At 38.6% G+C, this 23,615-nt stretch overlaps 1 protein-coding gene across 1 annotated transcript in view; it reads right to left on the minus strand.

The window, feature by feature from the left end:
- DAW1 (dynein assembly factor with WD repeats 1) overlaps positions 1-23,615 on the minus strand; it is a 39,190-nt gene that overhangs the window by 4,473 nt on the left and 11,102 nt on the right. Inside the window, exons 3-11 of the mRNA XM_033112390.1 lie at positions 19,888-20,032; positions 17,593-17,651; positions 15,222-15,344; positions 10,706-10,805; positions 6,790-6,897; positions 5,466-5,572; positions 4,462-4,564; positions 3,539-3,653; positions 756-832 (exon numbers count right to left, since the gene is read on the minus strand). Of these exons, the coding sequence (XP_032968281.1) occupies positions 756-832; positions 3,539-3,653; positions 4,462-4,564; positions 5,466-5,572; positions 6,790-6,897; positions 10,706-10,805; positions 15,222-15,344; positions 17,593-17,651; positions 19,888-20,032 (937 nt within the window). The remainder of the gene's footprint in view (positions 1-755; positions 833-3,538; positions 3,654-4,461; positions 4,565-5,465; positions 5,573-6,789; positions 6,898-10,705; positions 10,806-15,221; positions 15,345-17,592; positions 17,652-19,887; positions 20,033-23,615) is intronic.

A 23,615-nucleotide genomic window follows, 5' to 3' on the forward strand; every position in this document is an offset into this window, starting at 1 on the left:
CCTCACTGCTGGCAACGGCCACTAGCAGCAGGTACAAATGCAGGAGGGGCAAGAACATGGGGGCAGGGCGGGGAAGCAGGTGGAGCCTTTGGAGACAAGACGCCATCAGGTTAACACTTCACAAGGAAAGAGCAAATCTGATCTCAGGTATGAGACCAAGGAACTGGTCTGAGCAGGGAGGTAAGAGTCATCATGTCCCAGCCTTCTCTAAAATTTCGAGGACACATGTAAGCTTCAGATCACTGACTGGATGGCCCTGTTCCATGAATAAGCTTTTGGGGGGAGTTTATATGAAATTCTAAGCTACAGCTTTGGAGTTTCAAAATAGGTCATTTTAAACTTTGTTGGGTGTTAAATATTTCCATGAAATACTTCCTCAATTGCATCTAGTTTACAGAACACTTGACATTTGCTACACAGCATGTTTTTTGCATAATATAAACTTGTGTGTTTACTAGAACCAAGAAAAGCACGTCGTAAGCTTCTTAAATAGCTTTAATAAGTGTTTTCAGCTAACTAAATCTTTTGCTGATGGCTGCAGAGAACACTGTTTATAGTTTTTGAAAGGTTTTAGAAATCATTTTGCTGAGTTTGAGGACACAATTAAAAATAAAGTCTTTAGGTAAGTGACTTCTAGAAAGAATGAGATAATTGGACAAACCTTAGTACCTTGGTGCCAATACACCTATTGATACTAAACATGTTGTCTATTTTTTTTAAGTAAATAAATGGCTCCAAATGAGAAAGCTACTCACCTTTGAAATCTCCCCTTCATGACCTTCCAGTTTGGTGATGCATTTTCTTGTGACTGCACTGAAAACTCTTGCTGTTCCTTTTAGAGAGAAGTGGGGAGATATAAATATAGATATAGATATACATATACATATAGATACAGCTATAGATATAGATGATATAGATATAGATATATCAGAAATACAGAACTTTGAACCACATGCCTTAATTTATCCAAACACCTGTCCCTCTGACACACAGACCTCTGCTAAGTTTGTCTCCCTGCCTGCAGTGAAAGCCAACCACTTATGCTGTAAATGCAGGCTTGTCCCCCTGCAGAAGAAGAGAGTGACTGGAATGCCTCTCTAGCCCTGAGCTTATGCAAAGAGATAATGGGTTCCAAAGTAGAAAAGGCCGAGAGGCAGGAATTCAGAAAGAAAAAAGATCTTAAAGGGGAAAGAAGAGGAATCAAAACAATTCTTCAGAAGCTGGGCATAAAATAAGCAGCAAGACCAGCCATCATACAGCAAATATGAGTCTAAGATTATGGAAGGAGCGCGAGGCCACCCTAGAAGCAGCAGCCACCACACAGTGAGCAAAGAGCTCACTAGGAAACCCTTTCCAACAGAAAGAGCTAACAAAATGGATTGTTCCCTATTGTATTCTCCACTGTACAGATGTGCCAAACTCATAGTAGACACTCAACAAACAGATGAAGGATGGAGGGGTGGGTAAATGGATGGATGGATGGATGGATGGATGGATGGATGGATAAATGGAAGAAGCAGAATATATATTTCCTTAGAATTAAGAAGTGGAGGGGTTAAATAAGCATAGAAGAAGAAAAACAGCAGTAGTGAAACTGTTGTCATAAAAATGTTAAAATTTATCTGGCAAGGTGAAAGATGCTTTCTCATTGCAAATTATAGCATTTGCATGGAGGTAAAGTTATCAAGGATAGAAAAATTTGGTTACTTAATTTTCATTCCAAGAAAAGCAAAATATCTTAATGTTTTTACTTACCTTTCTGACAATGTCAACTTCAAGAGGAAGTAGACAAAATGATAAAAATTGTTATTTTAGAATTAACATGATTAAAAAAAACTTGCTACTTAATGGGACATTTCAAAAGCCCTAAAGCAAAGTGACTAACATATTCTAAGAGTTTGTTAACAACACAAAAGAGAATATCCTGCATACTGTAATACTCTAAATTAACACGAAAGTATTTTTATATTTCAGAAAACACAGAAATAAGATAATCTGAAACTAGTTTTTTAAAGAGATAGAAATATGAATGAGACACCCAAAAAAATCAGCCTTGAGGTTAATTCCAATGAGGAGTAAAAAGGTGATATAAAGAAACAAATGTACCTGCACAGGTAACTAACTCTACTGAATGAGATCCAATTTTAAGAAGGGAATGAAGAGCAAAGACCAGAGATAAAAAAATGATTGGTCTACATCAAGGCTTCTTAGAAAGCACAGAATGAGAGGAGGTTCACAAAACACGCCAAAAGAAAACAAGAGTTTTTTGAAGTAATGTCTTAGCAAACAAGGAAAGAACAGAATTACTGCTAGGATAAATAAAAGATCATAGAGAAAACAAAACTAGAAGAATTGAACTTGTATTTTGCTCTCATCTATCCCCTCACATCCCTATCTGTTTCCCCTGCCTCCAAAAGCACTGACCAACTCCTGACATTCCATATCATTTAACATTCTGTATAATCTAACATTCCATATAAAACACACGCATGGCATTGGTCATTGTGTCTTCCTGCACAAGGGCAGGGACTCCTGTGTCTTTTGTTCACTGATATAGCCCACGTTCCTAAAACGACTCCTGGCACAACCTAGCTACTTCAGATATATATTTGTTGAATGGAGTTTGTTGTATAGATAAGAATGATATTTAAAACAAAAAGGGCAGATTAACTACAGTGAAGGGATGATTTTTAAAAGCCAAGATCTGTGAGAAGATGAAAAAGTAAGCAGTTACTCTAAAACATAAAATTGTTCAGATTCAGGCTGTGTATATTCCAAATTATAGAAAGAACTTGTATGCATGATCAAAGCAATCACCTTTGAACAGTCCTAGTGAGAGAACAAGTATGTCAAGGTAGTTTTGAAAAGAGGGACAGTGATGAAATAAAGACTGGATAATTAAAATGAATCACCAGCAAAATAATATAATGGCATGTATGGTCACCAAGGAAATGACATGGATGTATTGTGGCATCATATGTGGGCTCCATGGAGTCGAGGCACACATAAGTGTCATTCCAGACCAGGTTATCAATAAGAAGACATAGACATAGTATAGAATCATACGCGGTAATCAGGAACATGATGTGTAACATAGCATCACATAAGTTCGTCATGAAGATTTGCTAGACATCATGGAGCAGCACACGTGGTTACAAAGGAGATAATGCAGATTTATTATAGAGCCATCGACAGTGGTCAAGTTGAGGAGGTCCACACAATGTGGCATAATGTATGGACATCAGGGAGATGACCCAGAATGTGCCATGACATACCATGATCGAGGAGATCATGACGACCTAGTATGACATCAGATGTGGTTGTCCAGGAGATGATGCAGACATCGTATAGCATCACATGTGGTTATCAAGAGCATGGTACAGACATAATGCAGTGACACTCCTGGACACCAAAGAGATGAGCAGATAGAGTATCATAGCTGCTCACCAGGGAGATGCTCTATCGTGTAGAATCATACATGTTTAGCAAGCAAAGCATAAATCCCTCCCCAGATTAAATGTATGAGCAGATGACCTACCATCGGCCGAAGCAGTTGCAATAAGCTTTCCAGTGTAATCAAAACAGCTGTCTAGGATTTCATCATCATGGCCTGTTAATGTTGCCACACATTTTCCATTTGTAGCATCCCACAGCTGCAATTGAAGAGGAAGAAGAAGAAGAAAAAGGAGGAAGAGGAGGAGGTGGAGGAGGAGAAGAAAAGAACTATGATTTCCTGTCAAGAGTGCAAAAAAGGAGTCTTTATGACATCCTTATAGCTGGCTAAGTAACTGTGCCAAAATCATGTGGATAATTTTCACACATGCTGTTAATTTTACCTTGATTCGTGACTAGAGACCATAGTCAACCATCTAACAAGTAACACTTTAGACACAGAGAAGATCAAAGACAGACATTTAGAATGGGGAGTGCAAATCTGTCACTACATTAGGGAAAAATCTCAAAGTGCATGCTTCACTGATTGGAGTGGAAGTGTCCTCTTTTCATAGGAAGGTCACCAAATGAGCTTGATCTACAACTACAATGCTAGAAAATGAAAAGAGCATTAAGATTATAAGACATGTGATACATAATCAAATAATAATTCCAGAGCATAACCTCTTAGTAACAGAAACTGAAAGGCAGGGATACACTGTTTGAGACTCTTTCAAGTTCACTCTGATCAATGTTTAATAAATGAATAGAGGGACACTGAACAAAAATAATGTGCCTTTTAAAATAAGATCTTCTAATACATTTGAATCAATTAAAATTGTTTCACTACATCATAATTCCTTTAAACCTAGGGCATCAGAAACTTGAGATTTACAAATTATTCATTATTACTTATAAATTAATGTCTTCATTTTACAGCAGCTTTGAAATTTGTTAACGTTGCAATGCATAGCTAACAATAAAAAGCACAGACGAGAATAACAAAGCAAAGCAATTTCTGGAGCTCACCATGCAGGTTTTGTCCATAGAGCCAGTTAGTATCAGAGAACAATCCCAGTTGAATAAGGCACTGCTGATCTCAGCACAATGCCCAATTAACGTGTACACCTTCCTGCAAAATGGAAATGATTCAAAGACGCCTTATTTCAGGAGATGCGCACCCATATCGATGGCAAGCCCATTCGTTGGTGGCAGAGTCTGAATTCTAGTTTTTGCAAAACAATGTCTTTGATGACAAAACAGAGATAGCTTTCCTGTAGCTCAAAAAGTGGCAACTACTAATTTTGTTTCAACAAAAATACACTTAAATTTTAAACAGTCAAAGATAACCATGTTACTTAAGACAACACTTCCGAAAGGCATGGGTAAAAAATAATGAAGTAGTCTGAAATTCTGGAACTATTTTTACACCAGACGAGTGGACACCTGGCAGCTGAGAAACTACCCAGCAAGGTCTACAGGGCCCTTCCTTCTCTCTCGCTTCTTGCTGTACCCATCTTAATCGGTAGCCCCAATAATTAGCCTTTCTATCAAAATGCAGACAATTCCAAGAGTGGAGTTTTACAGCACAAATAAGCTAATTTGGTTAACTTCTTAGCAACTAGGACCAAAAATAATTAGGAAGGAAATTGAAATTCTTGGACTAAATTAAATTTGGGGAATTAGCCGAGATTTTATTTATTCATGACATCCATGCTGACCATAATGACAAGCCATTGAAATTTGATTACATAGTACATGGAATAAATAACGGCTATATAATCAGGCTATCACTGACATTCCTCTTTTATGGTTCTATTTGGCATTATTTGTTCACAATTCTGCGAAATCACATATTTTTTGTGGATCAGAGCTATCATTAAAGAACGAACTACACAACTCGCTTTCAGTCTGTCCTATTCCTGTCCAAATCCAGAGCACAGTTAGCACATTCAAGATTAAACTAATAAATAATGAAGATTATCTTCGGAAACTTCCAAGTCAGGTTAACAATTCTTAAAAATTAAGAATACCTTCCAGCCTCAACGTCCCATACTGCAACGGTGTGGTCAAAAGACCCAGTGATGATTCTATTCCCCAAGATGTTAAAGGATAAGCAGATGATTTCGGCCGAATGTCCCTAAAAGAGAACAGATACCATCATGTGTGTCTTTACATAATGCAAATGCTACAAATGTACATCATCAGAGACTAAACGAAGATGCCAGAAAATGCGAAGCTATACGTATGAGGAAAAGAGATTGACGGTTGGCTGGGGTAGGAGAGGGGAGCACCTGCAAATGGGCATGAGGCATCTTTTGGGGGTGATGGAAATGTTCTAAAACTAGATTTTGGCGATGGTTGCGCAATTCTATAGATTTCCTAAAAATGGGCAGACACTTAAAGCAAGTCCATTTTAACTCAATAAACTTGCGCGCTTGCTCGTTTGTTTGAAAAGAGTAAGCCATATTTGGAGACATCGGAGGTCTTCTTTCACATTGTCTTGGAAACACTAAAGAGGGCTGTATGGCTTAGGGGCTAATAGGTGACAAGCAAAAGAAAAACAAGTTTGGGAGATGAAGTTAATAACTTTAAAAAAAAGAAATTCTTACATTAATTTAACGTGATCGATTAATAAATATCTGGCCTTTGGCCTGACTTTTTTTATAAACGTTTTTTATAAACTCACTTATCATTTGAAAGGATCAGAAAACTGGATTTCTCCCCCCACAGTTCCTGCTGACTGCCACCACGAACTGCCCTCTTTTTGTTTGGCAGTTTGGGCCAGGTTGAGAAGAAATGGACGGCAGCAGGTCATAGGAAAGTGCTGGACGTGTGGTGGTGGTGACAGAGGGTCCCGTGGAGACACACCATCAGCACTCACTCTGTGGGCAGTGCCCTCGGGCTGGCTCCCCTCCTGCCACTTGCCTCTTATCATGTCAGACTTGGTAACACACCAGGTTTCTAAGACTGGAGGGTGGAGACGAGTACTACCATTCCCTGAGGAATCTTCTGGCCGGTTTCTGCAGTTCTTCCAGCCCCCGCCTCCTTCGCTTTTAGCCAGACCGATGACAAGAGAGTTTAAGCGATAATTGGTATGGCTTATCAGCTGAAGGGAGTCAGAATAAACCTGGCTTCTTCTCCTGGCTTCCCCAGCACTTCCATCTGATTTTGGAGCAGCCAGCAAACCAACCGGAACCCTCTCTCACTCCAGTCTGAAAACCAATGGCTCAAATATAGCTTCTAAACTTCGAGCTAATTTTTCAATACAAATAAAAATAAACACAAACAATAGGCTTATCCTAAGGGATGGTTAATAATGCAAAACTCTTGAAGTTATGCACATTACGAACGCACCGTGAGCGTGACTATTTCCTCTCCGTTCTGAATGTCCCACAGTTTGGCCGTTTTGTCCATACTTCCAGTAGCTACCAATGTGCTTTGAGGATTGAATGATAAACACACCTGAATTACATGAAATGGGAGGGGTTTTAGAAAAGCAGAGTTTTAAATGATGAATTTTACATAAAAAAGCTTCAAGGTGTAACTATCTTGGCAGATTCAGCCTAATTCTTTGTACAAATACTCAGCAAAATACCAACTATGAGTAGCCTGCTATCTACGGGTTGAATCCCAGAGCCCAAGCCACCCATCTCAGGCTTGCAGGGCCACTGGCTCCCTGACCACTTCCAGACTACAGAAGAATAAAACCTGTCACCTTTGAGACTCGTGCCATGTATCTCCATCTTCCTTGTCGCTGGCATCACAGTTCTTTCGTTCGTGCCCACCTCACTCACCAAGGACTTTGGCTACCTGCTCACAGTCTCAATTCCAAGTCCTGGGTGGCTTTAGTGTGGGCATCTAGCCGATACCCCCAGCCCCGTGATCCTGGGCTTCCTTTCATACTCACTCCCATGGCCACACCCTAGAGCTTGGCATCACCTTCTCCAGACGATTCACTACCAATACACCAATCTCTAGCTACCATTTCCCAATACTTCAGCATTCTCCCTTCCTTACCATGCCCCGTCCCAACCAGGGCATCCTCCCTCTCATTGAGACTCCTTCTTTTTCTCCTGGTCCATCATCCTCCGTTCAAATGACACCCTGGAAACATCACTCCTGCCAGTATCCTCCACACACTTCGTCCCTATCTTTCCACTGCACCCTCCGTAAGACTCCTAACAACATGTATCAAGCTGGGATTTTATCTTATAATTATAGATAATTTTAGAATAATATCAGTTATTTTAAAACTATTGTATTTGCCTTCCCTACTTCATCAATCAGCCAAGACAACGGAAGAAAACAGCATAGCAGATTGCTGTTTTGCTCACTCACGCCTTCTGTCCTCACCTGCATCCGCAGCACCTTCCCCACCCTCTCTAACATGCCTCTAGCTCATACATTCTCCATTCCTCCCATCCTCATCCCTCCTTAGCAGATAACCTGGCTCCCTACCACTTCCCTGAGAAAACTCACCTATCAGGTGGGAACCTCCTCACTGGGCCTCACTTTCCTTTCATTCAGTCTCAGATTCAGAGAGGTCCCTTTGCTCCTTCTAAGACACGCCCCCTCCTGCACTCCTAGGGGAGATGTGTCCATCAACTTTTCCTTTCCTCTAGACTAGATCTTTCCCAGGGGAATATGCATGAGCTTTTTCCACATAAAAACACATCCTCCCTGGACTCCTTTCTATAAATACCTTTTTTCACTATGATGTCAAATTCCGTGGGAAAAGTCTACCATCACTCACTGTTTGCCCATCTTCCACTTTTCATCTCCACTGAAATGACTCTGGCTAAACGTCCAACCCAAGAGCCATGGGTTGGTTCTCCCACTTAACCTCCCTGAAGTTCTCGACACTTTCTTCCTTCTTGATAGTTTGACAGCCCTCTGCTTTTCTTCTCATACTTCTTTGCCTTCTTTTATATCCTTCGAAGGTTCCTCTTCTCCATCTCCCCAAGGTTCCATTAGTTTTCTCCCAATATGCTGCTTTTTCCTTTGGGAAATTTCAATCTTGTGATGATTTCTATTGCCCCTGCCACCCAGGTGCCAGTGGCTCACACAACCGTGTCTCCTTCCCAGACCTGGATGCTCAGTTCATACAGGCAGCTTGTGTCAATCTATCTAAGGCACATGGGTCAGAGGAAGAAAACCTGTTCCTCCTCTTTTACGTACAGAATTGGCAAATGGCACTGCTGGTCATCCAGGCCTGCAATCAGAGTCATCCTGGACCCCCGTTTTCCCCTTCTCGTCTCATCTCTACTTGGTAACCCAGTCCTACTCTTCACACCTCCAACACACCCCTCTCACAGTCTCTTCACCTGCCTCCTGACAAGCCTTCATCATTTTTGTCTAGACTGCAACAAAGTCCCCCACTGGCCCCTGCTTCTGATCTTACACACCTCCCTTCTTTCCTTCATACTGCCAAAAAGGATCTTCCCAAGGGCAAAACTGACTCTGCCATCTCCCAGCTGAGTAGTCTCCACAGTCCGGCATTGTCTGCAGGGTAAAGTCCAAATGCCTTAGCATAACATATGAGACGCTATCGATCTATAATATGGCCTTGTGCACCCCTCCCATTTCAATCATGCACACCCTGTGATCTGGCTTTGAATGGGTTACAGGTTTGCCAAGACATTGACACCCTTAACCCACACAGCTGAGCAGCATAAGGGATCCTTGCCCGTCACCTCTGATCATGGGCAGCTGGCAGCTCTCCCCAGTGTACTGCAAATCTGTATTAGCATATTCTTACATGTCCTCACAAGGAAAGGTTGGAAAGTACTGCTCTGCCACACAGAGCCACATGAGTTCTCAGGCACCTGTCACTGCTGCACGTGGAGCCAGTGCGGCACCCTCTGCCTGGAATACACGGGCCACTTCTTTGCAAAGTCTTTCCTGAACACTTCTCCTGGCCAAGGAGACTTCATTGCTCCCCTCTGTGCCCTCACTGAACTCCCTGCCAACTTCACGTCCACCTGCAACATGGCTTTGAACTTATTCATTGACAGCTCTAATTCCTCTCTTAAACTGCAAAATGCCTGAAGGACAAAAACTAGGTCTGATTCTAGTGCGTACCCAAGCACACACGCTAGGGCTTCACACACAGTCAATATTTAGCAAATATTTATTGGATTGATGTTGTTGATCATGAAAAATATGAATGTCTTCCTCAGAACTATATATAAAGAATACTTTCCCAAAATTGCAACGGATTATGTCTTTCTTATGCCCTTGGAGAAGGTACTTCTCTATGCCTCAGTATCCTCAACTGTCACATGGGAGATACCTCCCTTGTAGGGTTGTTATGAGGCAAAACCAAGCGAATATCTAGTACAGTGCACACTGAGTGCCATTAAAGGTCGGTTACAATTGTTCACTCCAATATCCCCAGTGTCTAGCAAAGCATCTTGAACATAGCATGAGCTCTTGTTAGATGAAATACCACGGATTTAAAAGATGACTATAAATACATTTTACTCCTAAAATAAGCAGGCTGTTTATTTTTAAAAGCTAACATTTATTCCACAGGGTGCCAATTATCTCATTAATTGTTATAAGATGTAACACAGAATTGGCCAAGGGCAAGGGCTTCCCAACAGTCAAAGCTATTTAGGGTATCAGGCTATTTATGCAAATTTGAGTCCTAATGATACCCAGAGAACAATCAGCCTAAACATTTTACACGATAAAAAAGCTATTTCAAAAGCTATTTGAAGAGCTTCATCAACACTCATTGAGTCAGTCCTTTAAAGACAAATAAATGGAATAGAAGAAGTCAGGTCAGCTATTGTACTCATATACTTATCTTATTCCCTGTCTACTTAGTCGATGCGGGGTATCTGCAAGATATTAAAACTAGAGTAGTTTGTAAATTATATCAACAGCATCACATAGAATATAGAAAGAATTAAAATACTGAATAGAAATTTTAAATGAATTATAAAAGTAGAACCCCTACTTTTATAATGGAATGCTAAAAAGAAACAGCCATGATTTGTCAACGTACTAGGTTCATCAGTTGTAACAAAAGTACCACCACTCCTGTGGAAGGTGTAGATAATGAGACATGTGGTGTGCGTAGGGTTGGAGGGGATGGGAAGAGGACAGTAAGCATATGGGAAATCTCTGAATCTTCCTTTAGGTTTGGCTGTGAACCTAAACCTGCTCGAAGAAATAAAGTCTATTTTTTAAAAAAGGAAAAAGTAAAACAAAATAAACAAAAGAACAGCAACAACAAAAAAATGAATAAAATAAATATACTCACTATTTCTGATGTATGACCCCTAAAAGTATGGTAACACTTTCCCGTTTCTACACTCCACAGTTTACAAGTCTTATCGAAGGACCCAGTGGCAATTTTGTCACTAAGATTAAAAAAAAAAAAATGTGGATTTTGATATCGAATTCAACCACAGTGTATGACACACTGAAATAAGACAAAAGATATTAATACAGAAATTGACTTCACTTTTAAAACACTAAGCAATGCTATATTGTTTCAGTGATAAAAAAGTCTAATTTTTTAATAGCATCAGTTTATATGTTTAATTTTAAATATTTTACATTAAAGGTATATGTTTGGAATTAAAAATACTTTTTAAATTAGTACAATGAATATGGTAAGATTTAGTTTAGAAAATTACTAATGAAACAAATGAAAATTAATAATGTATAATATGTATAGTATAAACATAGAAAAATTCTGTTAGTAGGTCTCCTAAAAAAAAAAAAAAAAGATAGCATTGAATTTAAAAGAACAATAAGGAAAAAAATACAAGTCCAAATAACCATATGGCTAAATAAAGTTTTAAGAAATTAGGCATGGCGTGTCTCGTATGGAAATTAATATATATATATATTATTCCAATTTTAACAAGGTCATTGAACAAGAAAGAGGGTTTGGAGAGGAGACGAGATTAAAGACTTCAGTCCCTTTCAAACAAGAGGTTTCCCATATTTACTGTGGAGCAGGGCTACTGTCTACACCTAGCAGGTAAGAGTGCTAGCCTGTTTAACATCTGGTTGTAGAACTAAAACGTTTCCCTTTACTCCTGACTCCTATCTGTCCTTTATAACAAGTCATCCAAATGCTAACCCAATTTGGAGTCATCATTTACAGTGCAAGCTCCTTGTTCAAAAGTGTGAGGGGTCTTAAGACCCAAAATATTTATCCCAAAGCAAATAAATTATAAGTGCTCAGCACAGTTGCAGAATTTGTATTTTTCCAGACCAACGCTAATGCCTTGTTTCTCTCCTTTGTTGTCGGGCCACATACAAATGAGGTCAGACAATTGAGTTCGCGAACTCATCCTAGAAAAAGTGCTACGTACCTCATTGCTGAATATATCACTACGGTCACCTTCAAAGTACTCCCCTTGGGAAGCTGTACACTTATGCCAGCGCCTAGTCCACCCTTCAAAGCTATTTTGGAACTCTTTCTGGAATGGCCATCAGAGCTGTCGTAGTATTACCCTTGATGTCCTGAATGTCATCAAAATGTCTTCCTTTCAATATTTCCGTTATCTTCAGGTAAAGAAAGAAGTCATTGGGGGCCAGATCAGGTGAGTAGGGAGGGTGTTCCAATACAGTGATTTGTTTCCTGGCTCAAAACTCCCTCACAGACAGTGCCGTGTGAGCTCGTTCATTGTCGTGATGCAAGAGCCATGAATTGTTGGTGAAAAGTTCAGGTCGTCCAACGTTTTCATGCAGCCTTCTCAGCACTTCCAAATAGTAAACTTAGTTAACTGTATGTCCATTTGGTACAAATTCATAAAGAATAATCCCTCTGATATCAAGAAAGGTTAGCAACATCATTGCAACAAGTTCGTGAACTTAATTGTCAGACCTCGTAGGGCTTCTGTGGTCTCTGATACTAAAGGAGAGCAAGGCCCTTTCTGTGGATGCTCTAAAGACAGCTTGTCCTGGGGAATCCCCACCCATGCACCCAATGTCCTGGGGAATCCCCCTCACCCTCACCCAAAGCGTCCTAACACACGAGGCAGTCTCCACCCAGACTGCTCTGGCTCTCTCCTGCAGCATCCAGTCCAAGACATTTCCAACCAGCAGCTGTCTTCCAACTTCTGCTTAAGATATCCAGAAGGCCTTTGAGTTCTTTATCATTTCCCTTCTTCCGTTTCCATCCTCTCTTCACCTAAAGCGTGTTAGTTTCAAGTTGCTATTGTTTCTTCCTCAATTTCTGTTTTTCACATACTGTTCTCTATACCACATTATAAAAGATAATACTAATTCCAATGATTTTAGAATTACTTTTTTGAATCAAAGCTTACTCCTGACCTAATATATAAAACGGATAAACACTAAACTAGTTGAAGTTTCTCTCTCTCTCTGTCTCTCTGTCTCTCTCTGTCTCTCTCTCTCTGTCTCTCTCTGTCTCTCTCTCTCTCTCTCTCTCTCTCTCTCACACACACACACACACACACACACACACACACACACACACACACTTGCTCTTATTCTTTGGCAACTGTCCTGAACTCACTCTGCTGAAATCCCAATGCCCCAAAGTGCAGTGAAAAACACTGCTCTAGCGCACACATAAATCATCAAATAACTATGTAATTGGACAAGTGGATTTTTCACCAGGGACTCTTCGTGCAATCCAACAGGGGAGCCAAAGCGTGAGGAGTGTTCCTCCATTTCCAAAAACTTGATTCTCAAAATAAACATCCAAAAATATGTCTGTTAGGTAGACTACTAAAGATATGGTATTATAAAAAAATATACTTTCAAAATCCTGTCAATACCACTGCAATTAAAAGTAGGAATTATATTAGAGGTAAAACAGTATCATTTGTAATTTCAATAAAATCTTTCTTTCCCATAAGGTGGTATAATAAAGTATCATAAACATTATTCTCTACAATGTACAACATGCATACATCAAAGTTAAACTTTCTGTAATTTAATTGGAATATTTAATCATTTTAATGTGCCAATTAAGTTTGATTGTACCATCAAACATTAACATGTTTTAAAAGTGTACATTACATTTTCAAAAGTTATGATGACATTAGCAAACTAGATACCAAGACTTTTAACTTTGGGTATAAAATTTCTACTCTAAGTGGTTCAGATTTTTATAAAATACCTTTTATTGCCTCTGCCACTGTCCTAGACTAAGTTTTCATCATCTCATGCATGTATTATTTGATCAGACTTAACTGATCTCCTTGTCTCTTCTTTCTTCCCACCCCGAAATCTTCTGATCCCTTCTCTCTGCCGGAACAATCCTGAAATAGCACTCATTGTGTGATTCCTTTGTTCACAAATCTTTCATAGCAACTCGGTCCTCCAGAACAGAGTTCAAACTACATGGACTGCTCTGACCTCACCCGCTTCAGTTACTCAACATGAAATGTTCACTAGAGAGCCTGGGGCCACTGAGCGTGCCTGACGAAGTCCCACCTAAAATACTGAGCTGCGGAAGTCCTGGCACCTGGGGTGTCCTCACCACCCCTCTCTGTCTCCCATCGTTGATGCTTCTGCTTTAATCTTATATAACCCTTAAAGACCTAACCAGAAGGCATCACATGATCTTTCTCCTCTTAGCTTTTAAACTATTTACTGTTTTGTTCTAGTCATCATAATACTATAGTAAAAGAACCGTATTTATTGAACCAGATTGGGCAATGGAAAAAGTCAGTTAAAGCGGGCAATTGTGAAAAGAAATACATGTTAAAAATTTTTACTCAAATATATACAGGTGTACATTCATTTGTTAATCTTCTGACAAGAAGCCAAGGCGTTTTCTTTGACAATTATGGGTCAGCGAATTGGAGTTCATTACCTGTCTTACAGAAATCATATCCAACCTCTACAATTTCCATTTTTTTCTTTACAATGAATAATAACTTAAACTTACTTGCAGAGCAATCTGAGTAGAGAAGTTTTCTAAATTTTTACGTGTTTTCTAGTTTTCACATTGATCTCATCTACAACTGCATTTAGTAGCAATTCTTTCAAATATTTACCTCTTCTATACTTTCATAGAAAACAACAGCTTTATTTTCATTAGTTTAAGCAATATTTAGCTAAGTTCATACTAAATTACTTAATTACAATTCGAAAGCACGTCCAACATAGCAGGTTTATGGACAAACACAACTAATTCTTGGTAGGCTTAGAACCAAACCAGTGGGCAGAGAAGTGAGGCGCTGCAGTGTTAACCTACTTGCTACACGCATGCAGGGAGCCATGGGTATCAGAAGAGCGTCGGGCAGAAGGACAGACAGAGAACGTTGCTTAATCTTTTGAATCGGTTAACTACACATTGGTTTTAAAATGCTTCTATTGTATTTGGTACTGCTTTTTAGTACGTTACTATACACATTTCTTTTCTACCCAGTAAGACTGTAAACTAGCTAAACAAAGTAAAGCACGTTACTTATGTGTGTCACTTTCTCCTGAAGCATCAGCCCAGTGCTATAAACATCAGTAGGGACTGCCTGTCAGGGAACTCCCAAGGTCACAGTCAGCCCTGCTTGAGCTTAGACTCTTGCTCTCTCTCCTCTTTACTACTATCTGATCCTGGGAAGGGGACTTGAACTTTGTATAATTTACATGAGCACAGTAATACCGATCCCATGTTCCTTTAAGCATTGAAGGAGGTATTTCAAAGGCTTTCAAAGCACACGTCGTCGTCAGGGACTCAATAGAGTTTCATTCTCTGTCTTCTCCCTTTCCTCCCCCAATAGAGGGAGAGATGAATAAATGAATTCACGGGTTAATAAGGAAGAAGGGAATGATGAATGTCTTCTTACCCATAAGGATTGTTGAATGCTATGGCGTAAACGACGTTCCTGTGACCTTCCAGGGTGTGAAGCTCCTCTCCAGACGCTGTGTCCCAGAGTTTGCATGTCCGGTCATAGCTTCCTGTGATGAAGCTAACACACGGAATATAAATAAATCACAAGGTGAGAATAGCTGTGTGTTAATAAAGACCTCATTTTTTACCTGCGAGACTTATCTTGCTCTTTACAATGGTACTAGTGTGTGCAGAACAAACCATTAAACTGGGAGTAATATCTAAAACCTTTGACTTAGAAACTTTCCAGTTCTCATCCAAAAACCAAAAGGGAGTTACTAAATGAAACAAAGAGTAATTCTGCCCATAATCATTCTTATAATATAAATAATTATAGAATTCAATAATGTTAACCATCAGTTACATTTTCTGAAACTCTAATATATCCCAATAAATAATATTTTCCCTTCCAGTTGGTCAGACCATAAAATCTTAGTATCATCTTTGACTGCTCTCTTCCCCTCACATCCTACACACAATCTATTAGGAAATTCTGTTACCTCAATCCCAAAACACATCTCTGCTATGGTCATTCTCACCACTTCCATTGCCTCCATCTCTTGCCTCAACAAATGAAACCATCTTCTAGTGGATTGTAGCTCACACATGGTCCTTACAAATCTATTTTGAAGTTAATTTTTTTAACCATCCTCAAATGGCTTCCTAGAAAGCTAGAGGAAAATTCCAACTTCAGCTCCCGGCCCACAAGGCCAGCAGCCCTGGGTCTCTCTGGGACTTCAACGTGTCCCAAAAGCACACCCTAATCAGTCACATTCACCTTCAGTGCTCGTCTCTGAAGAACCGGATTTTTCTTTTATACATGCTAGTCTTTCTACCCACCTGGACCTGGAACATGATTGGCACAGTAATAAATGTTCAATAAATGGCTGTTTCATGTTTAACAGTCCTTTAACATGACTATTCTATTACAGGAACAACTAGCATATTGATATCTAATATTTTAAAGTAAAATAATAGTATATTAGTTTCCCCTTAAGTATTCCATTAGGAAAGATAGTACCCCAACACAGAAAAAAAAAATGCACAAAATTGAAAAGCCAGTCTGAATGTCAGGTGGTAAATGATAGAAAGTGAAAATAAATTCTGGTATCTACACTCAACTAAACAGGAAGGTTGACAAGGCAGTGTATCTTTGCTTCTCCTCTAGGCATGTTCTTCCTAGCTTCTTTGGGAATATAAACTGGTACCATCATTATGGAAGACAGCAAGGTGTTTCCCCAAAAAATTAAAGCTTAAACTACCATATGACCCAGCAGTCCCACTTTAGGGTACATATTCAAGGAAATGAAATCAGGATCCCATAGAGGTACCTGCACCCCCATGTTCATTGCAACATTGGTCACAACAGCCAAGACATGGAAACAATGTGTTTGTCAAGGGATGAATGGGTAAAGAAAATGTGGTATATATACATAATGGAATATTATTCAGCCATGAGAAAGAAGGGAACCCTGCCATTTGTGACAACATGGATGAGGCTAGCCCACATTATGTTAATGAAAAAAACAGACACAGAAGCACAAATATTGCATGATCTCAATTTTATGTGAAATCTGAAAAAAAAAAAAAAAGTCAAACTCACAGAAGCAGAGAGAACAGTAAATACCAAGGGGCTGGGAAGTGAGAGAAATTAAAAGATGTTGGTCAAAGGGCACAAAGCTGCGTTTATACAGATGAATACGTCTAGAGATCTAATGCTCAGGCATGGTGACTGTAGTTAATAATACTGTATCGAATACTGGAAATTTGCTAAAAGAATAGATTTTAGGTACTTTCTTCACCAAAAAAAAAAAAAATGTTAACTATGAGGAGATGACATTTTAATTAGCTTGACCGTAGTAATTATTTCACTATGTAAACATATATCAAATCATCTGTTGTACACCTTAAATATACACAATTTTTATTTTAAAAATCTATCCCTTGATTGTTAAAAATACCAATAAAGATTAGAAATAGAAATTAATAGTCAGAGCACAAAGGATTCTTAGGGTAGTAAAACTGTTCCACGTGACACCATACTGGTGGATACAAGGCATAATACATTTGTCACCCGACAGAATGCACAAAGCCAGGAGTGAACCCAAAGGAAACTATAAGCTTTGACAATGCTGAATGAATGTAGGCTCATCAATTGTAACAAATGGACAAGTCTTTGAGGGCTATTTACAATGGCGGAGGCTGTGGGTGTGGGTAGGCAGGAAGTCTCTGAGACATCTCTGTGCCTTCTAACCAATTTTTCTATCCACCTAAAACTGCTTTTAAGAAATAAATTCTAATAATCAAAAAAAAATAGAGAACCTTACCAAGAACCCGATTTATTAAGTGCAACATTAGTCAGTGGCAGTATGTGTGCTCTGAGAACCTTCAATGGAAAAACAAACAAACAAACACACACCATTTGTTTTACAATCAAACAAAATTAAGTTTAATTCATTAATTTTCACTCCAAAGCAATGAAGACATTCAAGTTTATGTTAATTATATGTAATATACAGACAATATCTAATATCTGAAAAAATGGAGAAAAATACATTGTACCTTTTATTACTAAGATTAATAACGCATTTGGTAATTACGAATAGTCACAAAAACATAACTAGATTTGTATTTTCCATCAATAAGCCTTTAAGGTACATTTTTGCTATTAAATAAGATATCAAATAGCACTAATTTATAACATTTTCTTTCACATACTGCACATGGTTTTGTATATAAGTATGAACAACATATAGCGGAAATACACTAAATATGTTTCAAATATAGACTTTCAAATATATTATTACTTTTTGAATCCTAAAGCTTCTTCAGAATCAGGATATGTCTTATTTTATTTACCTTTCAATCCCTATATTATCCAGCACTTACTGGATGCTTAGTATTAGTTTGGTGCAAAAGTCATTGCTGTTTTAGCGATTTTTTTTTTTTTACCCTTTTAAATCACAATTACTTTTGCACCAACCTAATATTTATTGAATGAATATATATATAAACTAGATAGTCTATTTAGAGAGTGAGTGGATAGGCTGGGGCTGTCCTAGTTATGTCTACTACCAGAGTGTAACTGCTATTAATAGTGTCCCCTCTCCTTATCAAAAATGTTCCCTTTGAAGGATAAATTACAAGGTCATGCTAGTTATAAAGCTCACATTTGAAGTTAAATAGTGCCATCTGCTGGAAAAAGCTGTGTTATAAGAACAAACTCATACTTTCAGTAGATCAAATGGATGAATACAAAAGATTGCATGGATATTTTCTATTGGATAGAATATGCTGAGTACATAAGTATTTTATTATAATTATATTTGAATCATAAGAAGGAAAGAAGTATAATATGAAGCTATTCTAGAATAAACTATTAAATATTGTTAAATAATAAAGAAAAATAAAAGCTCTTCTTGAAGCAACAAATGACTGCATTTGTTACATTTTTTATTTAATAATCAAAAACGATAGAGAAAAATAAGCATATTTACATTGCATTAAAATTGTTATATAAACACTAGACTTCTCATGGTGATCACTTTGTGAGGTATATAAACATCAAATCACTGTGTTGTACACCAAAAACTAATATAATACCGCATGTCAACTATACTTTAATTAAAAAGAGCTTTATGTTCCAGAATTTTAAAAATTGTTATATAAACCACATTAATAAATAATTTATCAAAATATAGTTTAGTTCACATGAAAGCAGAAAATCTAAAATATTAATGTAACCATGAAACACAACTTCTTAATGTTACTCTAACTGGGAAAATAATTTTAATTATTCAATAACTTAAAACTCCCTTAATGGTTACCATTTAAATGTATCATCATAAAAGAATAGCTAAATTTACTACAGTAATTATTAAACCTCTCAAGAAAATAAATTTCATTCACTCATTCAACCAACATTTATTGAGATTTAGTCTTAACAAATACAAGGTGTGATCAAAAAATATGGTGAATGTTTAAATTTTAAAAATTTATTACAGTACAAGATACATTGCCATTAAACCCCCTCAGAATGCTTCCCCTCACTTTGAACACACTTATCCCATCATTCTTGCCACTTTCTGAAGCAGTTCTGGAAGTTCTCTTTCATTGCTGTCTTTACTTCATCCTCTTCCATGACAATGCTCCATGTCACACATCACTTCTGATATGGCAATTTCTGTCAAATAAAAACATTATGGTGTATCCTCATCCACCTTATTCACTGGATCTGGGACCATGTGACTTCTGGCTCTTCCCCAAACTCAAAATGACCATGAAAGGTAAACGTTTGAATAGATTCAGGACAACAAGGCAGCCACGGCACCGCAACAAAAGACACTCATGAAAGAGAACTTCCAGAACTGCTTCAGAAAGTGGCAAGAACGATGGGATAAATATATTCGAAGTGAGGGGGAATATTTTGAGGGGGGTTGATTAATGGCAATGTGTCTTTTACTGGAATAATTTTTTTTTAATTTAAACATTCACCGTATGTTTTGATCACACCTTGTGAGGCACAGAGGGACAGAGAAAACAAGATTAGTGTTTTACCTCCAATTAATAGGATATCAATTAATCAAAGTTCTTCTACCTAGTATTTTTAAAACACACATTACCTTAAAAAGATAGAATTGGTGGTTGCTGTGCTGCTCCAGTTTGTCTTGTAGCCTCTGTATTAAAAGTTTTACTTGGTCTGAACGGGAAGCTGTGATTAGAGGTTCTGCTTTCTGTATCTCTTCTACTAAGGCATTCACATCAGTACTGAAATTCACACACATACACAAAAATGTTATTTTTTTTTATGCCAAACATTGCATATACATGCATTACATGAAGAGTTGCGCTGCATTATGAAGCATAGCATTTATAAAATGTTAAGGACACCATCATCTTAAACCAAGAGATTTCTAGAAAAATATCACATAAATCAATAAAGAGCACTGTGCACGGATGAGAGCACGGGTTCTCCTGAACACGTTTTCATTACCTGAGTGCTCTCCCCTGGAAGGGGTGCAAAGGTTCTCATTTGCTCCCCTAAGAAGGCCAAAGGCATGCTGGTCCTGAACATGAGCTCTTTCTCTTTATTTTATTTTTCTGGATTTTTTTTCGGGTTTTTTTTTTTTCGTCTTTTGAATGAACATATATCGAATGTTCCTGGTACTACTATACTTTCCACTTAATATATGTCCTATTATTTAGCCCTGTAACAACCCTCTAATTTAATGCTTTTGTTGTAATTATTTTAGTGATGAAGAAATGGAGGCTCAGAAAGGTTAAGTTTTAAATATGTTTAGGGAAAGAGAAAGTACCTGACCAAAGGTAAACATTCGAAGAATAATGTTGATTATTAATAAGTCTTATTTGTTCTAATATGATTTCCCTGAGAGAGAACTGGTCTGCACAGTACAAATTTTCCCCCAGTAGTCAAATCTATAGCAATTCGGGTAAATTTTGCTAGTCCAGAAAAATATTACATCGAGACAAATATTAATGTCTATAAACCACAGAGCATCTAAAATAAGGTAATTTTGCAAAACATGTATCACGGGTGCACCATTCAGTGCTCTTCCTTCAAGAAAGGCTTCGTTGGGGCCAGCCTGGTGGCTCAGATGGTTGGAGCTCCATGCTCCTAACTCCGAAGGCTGCCGGTTTGATTCCCACATGGGCCAGTGGGCTCTCAACCACTAGGTTGCCAGTTCAATTCCTTGAGTCCCACAAGTTCAATTCCTTGAGTCCCACAAGGGATGGTGGGCTCTGCCCCCTGCAACTAAGATTGAACATGGCACCTTGAGCTGAGCTGCCTCCCAGATGGCTCAGTTGGTTGGAGTGCGGGCTCTCAATCACAAGGTTGCTGGTTTGACTCCCACAAGGGATGGTGGGCTGCACCCCCTGCAACTAGCAAAGGCAACTGGACCTGGAGCTGAGCTGCACACAACTAAGACTGAAAGGACAACAACTTGACTTGGAAAAAAGTCCTGCAAGTACACACTGTTCCCCAATAAAAGTCCTGTTCCCCTTCCCCAATAAAATCTTGAAAAAGAAAAAAGAAAGTAACAGTTAAAAAATGGAAAGAAAAGAAAGGCTTCGTTATCACAATAATCAATAACGTGGTAATAACGCTGTATAGTGCCAGGTGGAACTATGATGCACACCTGAAGTTAATATAATATTGTATGTTAGTTATATTTTAATAAAAATCTTTTAAAAACAGAAAGAAAAAGAAAGGAAGGAAGGAAAGAAAGAAAGAAAGAAAGAAAGAAAGAAAGAAAGAAAGAAAGAAAGAAAGAAAGAAAGAAAGAAAGAAAGAAAGAAAGAAAGAAAGAAAAGAAAGGGACAGACCTCGTGGCCCAACTGCGAGCAAGGTGTTTAGTTAGCAGACAGTGTCCAGCTACAGTTCCTTCAGGATTCACCTCAGCATTTGAGCCCCAGGCTGGGTCTTCATGGCCCTCAGCCCAGGGCTCAGCAAATGGACTGTGTGAGAGCCTGGCCACTTCTGCCCCCTGAGGGACTGCTCTAACCAGCAAGGCTTGCTCCGGGGCTCCCCTTTGGGCTGGCAGAGGCTGTCGTCAAATCTGCATCATCCTAGTGATGGTGTCTCCTACAGAACCCTGCTTCATCCCCTGGTCTGTCACAGGTATCATTTCCCAGTAACCTTTTACCCACCTACCTCTGTCTCATCATCTGCTTCCTAGAAACATGAGCTCTGATAAGTCTCCTCCTCCTTCTCCTCATAAATAAACATTTCTTCAGCTCCAGTTGTGTGCTAGGGGACTATTCATTCCACTTCCATGTATTGAGTACCTGCTGTAGGCTAGGCCCTGGGAGTGTGAAAGGATGGTCCCAGCTCTCAGGAAATAAAAATCTATCAGAATAGGAGTGAATGTTTGGAAGAGAAATGAATCAGAGACGGTTTATAATAGTGACTTGGATAAATGCTGAGAGAGTCAGTGGTCGACAGAGTTTCATAAGAATTAAAAAGATAATAATGCCCCCTTGGAAAAGTTTCCAACAAATGTTATGAATCAATACAGATTTTCTAGTAAGATCTAAATTAACCAGATATTTAACCCGTACATCCCAACGCAGCAGCTCTATTGCAATTGTTATTTTCCCATACAGTGACTCCAGCACGTCATATATAATGCAAGTGTTTTTTTTGTTTGTTTGTTTTTTCATTTTTTAATTTATTTATTGGGGTGACAATTGTTACAAAAATTACATAGATTTCAGGTGTACAATTCTGTATCACATCATCTATAAATTACATTGTGTGTTCACCACCCAGAATCAGTTCTCCTTCCATCACCACATATTTGATCCGCCTTACCCTCATCTCCCACCCCCCAACCCCCTTACCCTCTGGTAACCACTAAATTACGTTCCCCAGATTAATTTTCAAAACCCCATGGCCATCTTGTGGTTACTGATTGTTTTATAATCCCCTCACCTTCCCCCTTACCCCCACCACCCCCCCTCCGCCCATCTAGCAACCCTCAGTTTTTCCTCTTTGTCTCCAAAACTGTTTCTGATTAGTTCATTCACTTATTCTTTTCTTTAGATTCCGCATATAAGTGGCAAGTGTTTTTATGTGCAGGATACATCCAGATTTTTAGGCAAAATTAGAAATAAGACCTATACTTTTTTTTTTTTTTTAACTTTGACACATTTTTTGACTCCATAGGATGACTACAGCATCCTAAGGATTGACACTTTTTAAATATAAAATCTGCATTGTTCTGAATCTTTAGCTGGAAGTTATTCTCTCATGTAGAAGTTCCCACTCATATGATGTTCTGTTTTGTACCAGTTGTTTTTCGAACTAGACAATAAGCCCATTGAGATAGGAATTATAAGTATCTTTATAGCCTCTCATAGACTCTAACCTAAGCGTTATATGAAGAAGGTGCAAATACATCACTACTGACTAAGTAAATGAATGTCTAACAATGGAACTTTCTGCCTGCTGGCGTAATTAATCACATGAATCAGTACTATGTTCCATTTACAAAAATAACAAAGGGCTTGATTTGATCTGAGGCCTTGTCTTCCCTGAAAATAGAGTAAACAGGGATTAATATAGGCAGAATTCAATGACATTCTGTCACCGTTTACTCTGATTTAAAAAACAACACCTATTGAGCACTTTCTCTGCGCCAAGCACCTGGCATAAGGCTTGCACTCCACTGTGATTATCATCCTCCAAGCCACACCCTGTCCTCTCCCTAAAACAGACTCCAAACCCTGGCAGCAGCTCTCACCAGCCACGAGGCTGTTTGTGCTTATTTTAAAACTGAAGAGTAGCTTGTCTACTAGTTAATATCCGTTTTGTGCGAAGTCCCTTTGC

This window comes from Rhinolophus ferrumequinum, chromosome 8 (genome assembly GCF_004115265.2).
Source record: "Rhinolophus ferrumequinum isolate MPI-CBG mRhiFer1 chromosome 8, mRhiFer1_v1.p, whole genome shotgun sequence".
Lineage (NCBI taxonomy): Eukaryota > Metazoa > Chordata > Mammalia > Chiroptera > Rhinolophidae > Rhinolophus > Rhinolophus ferrumequinum.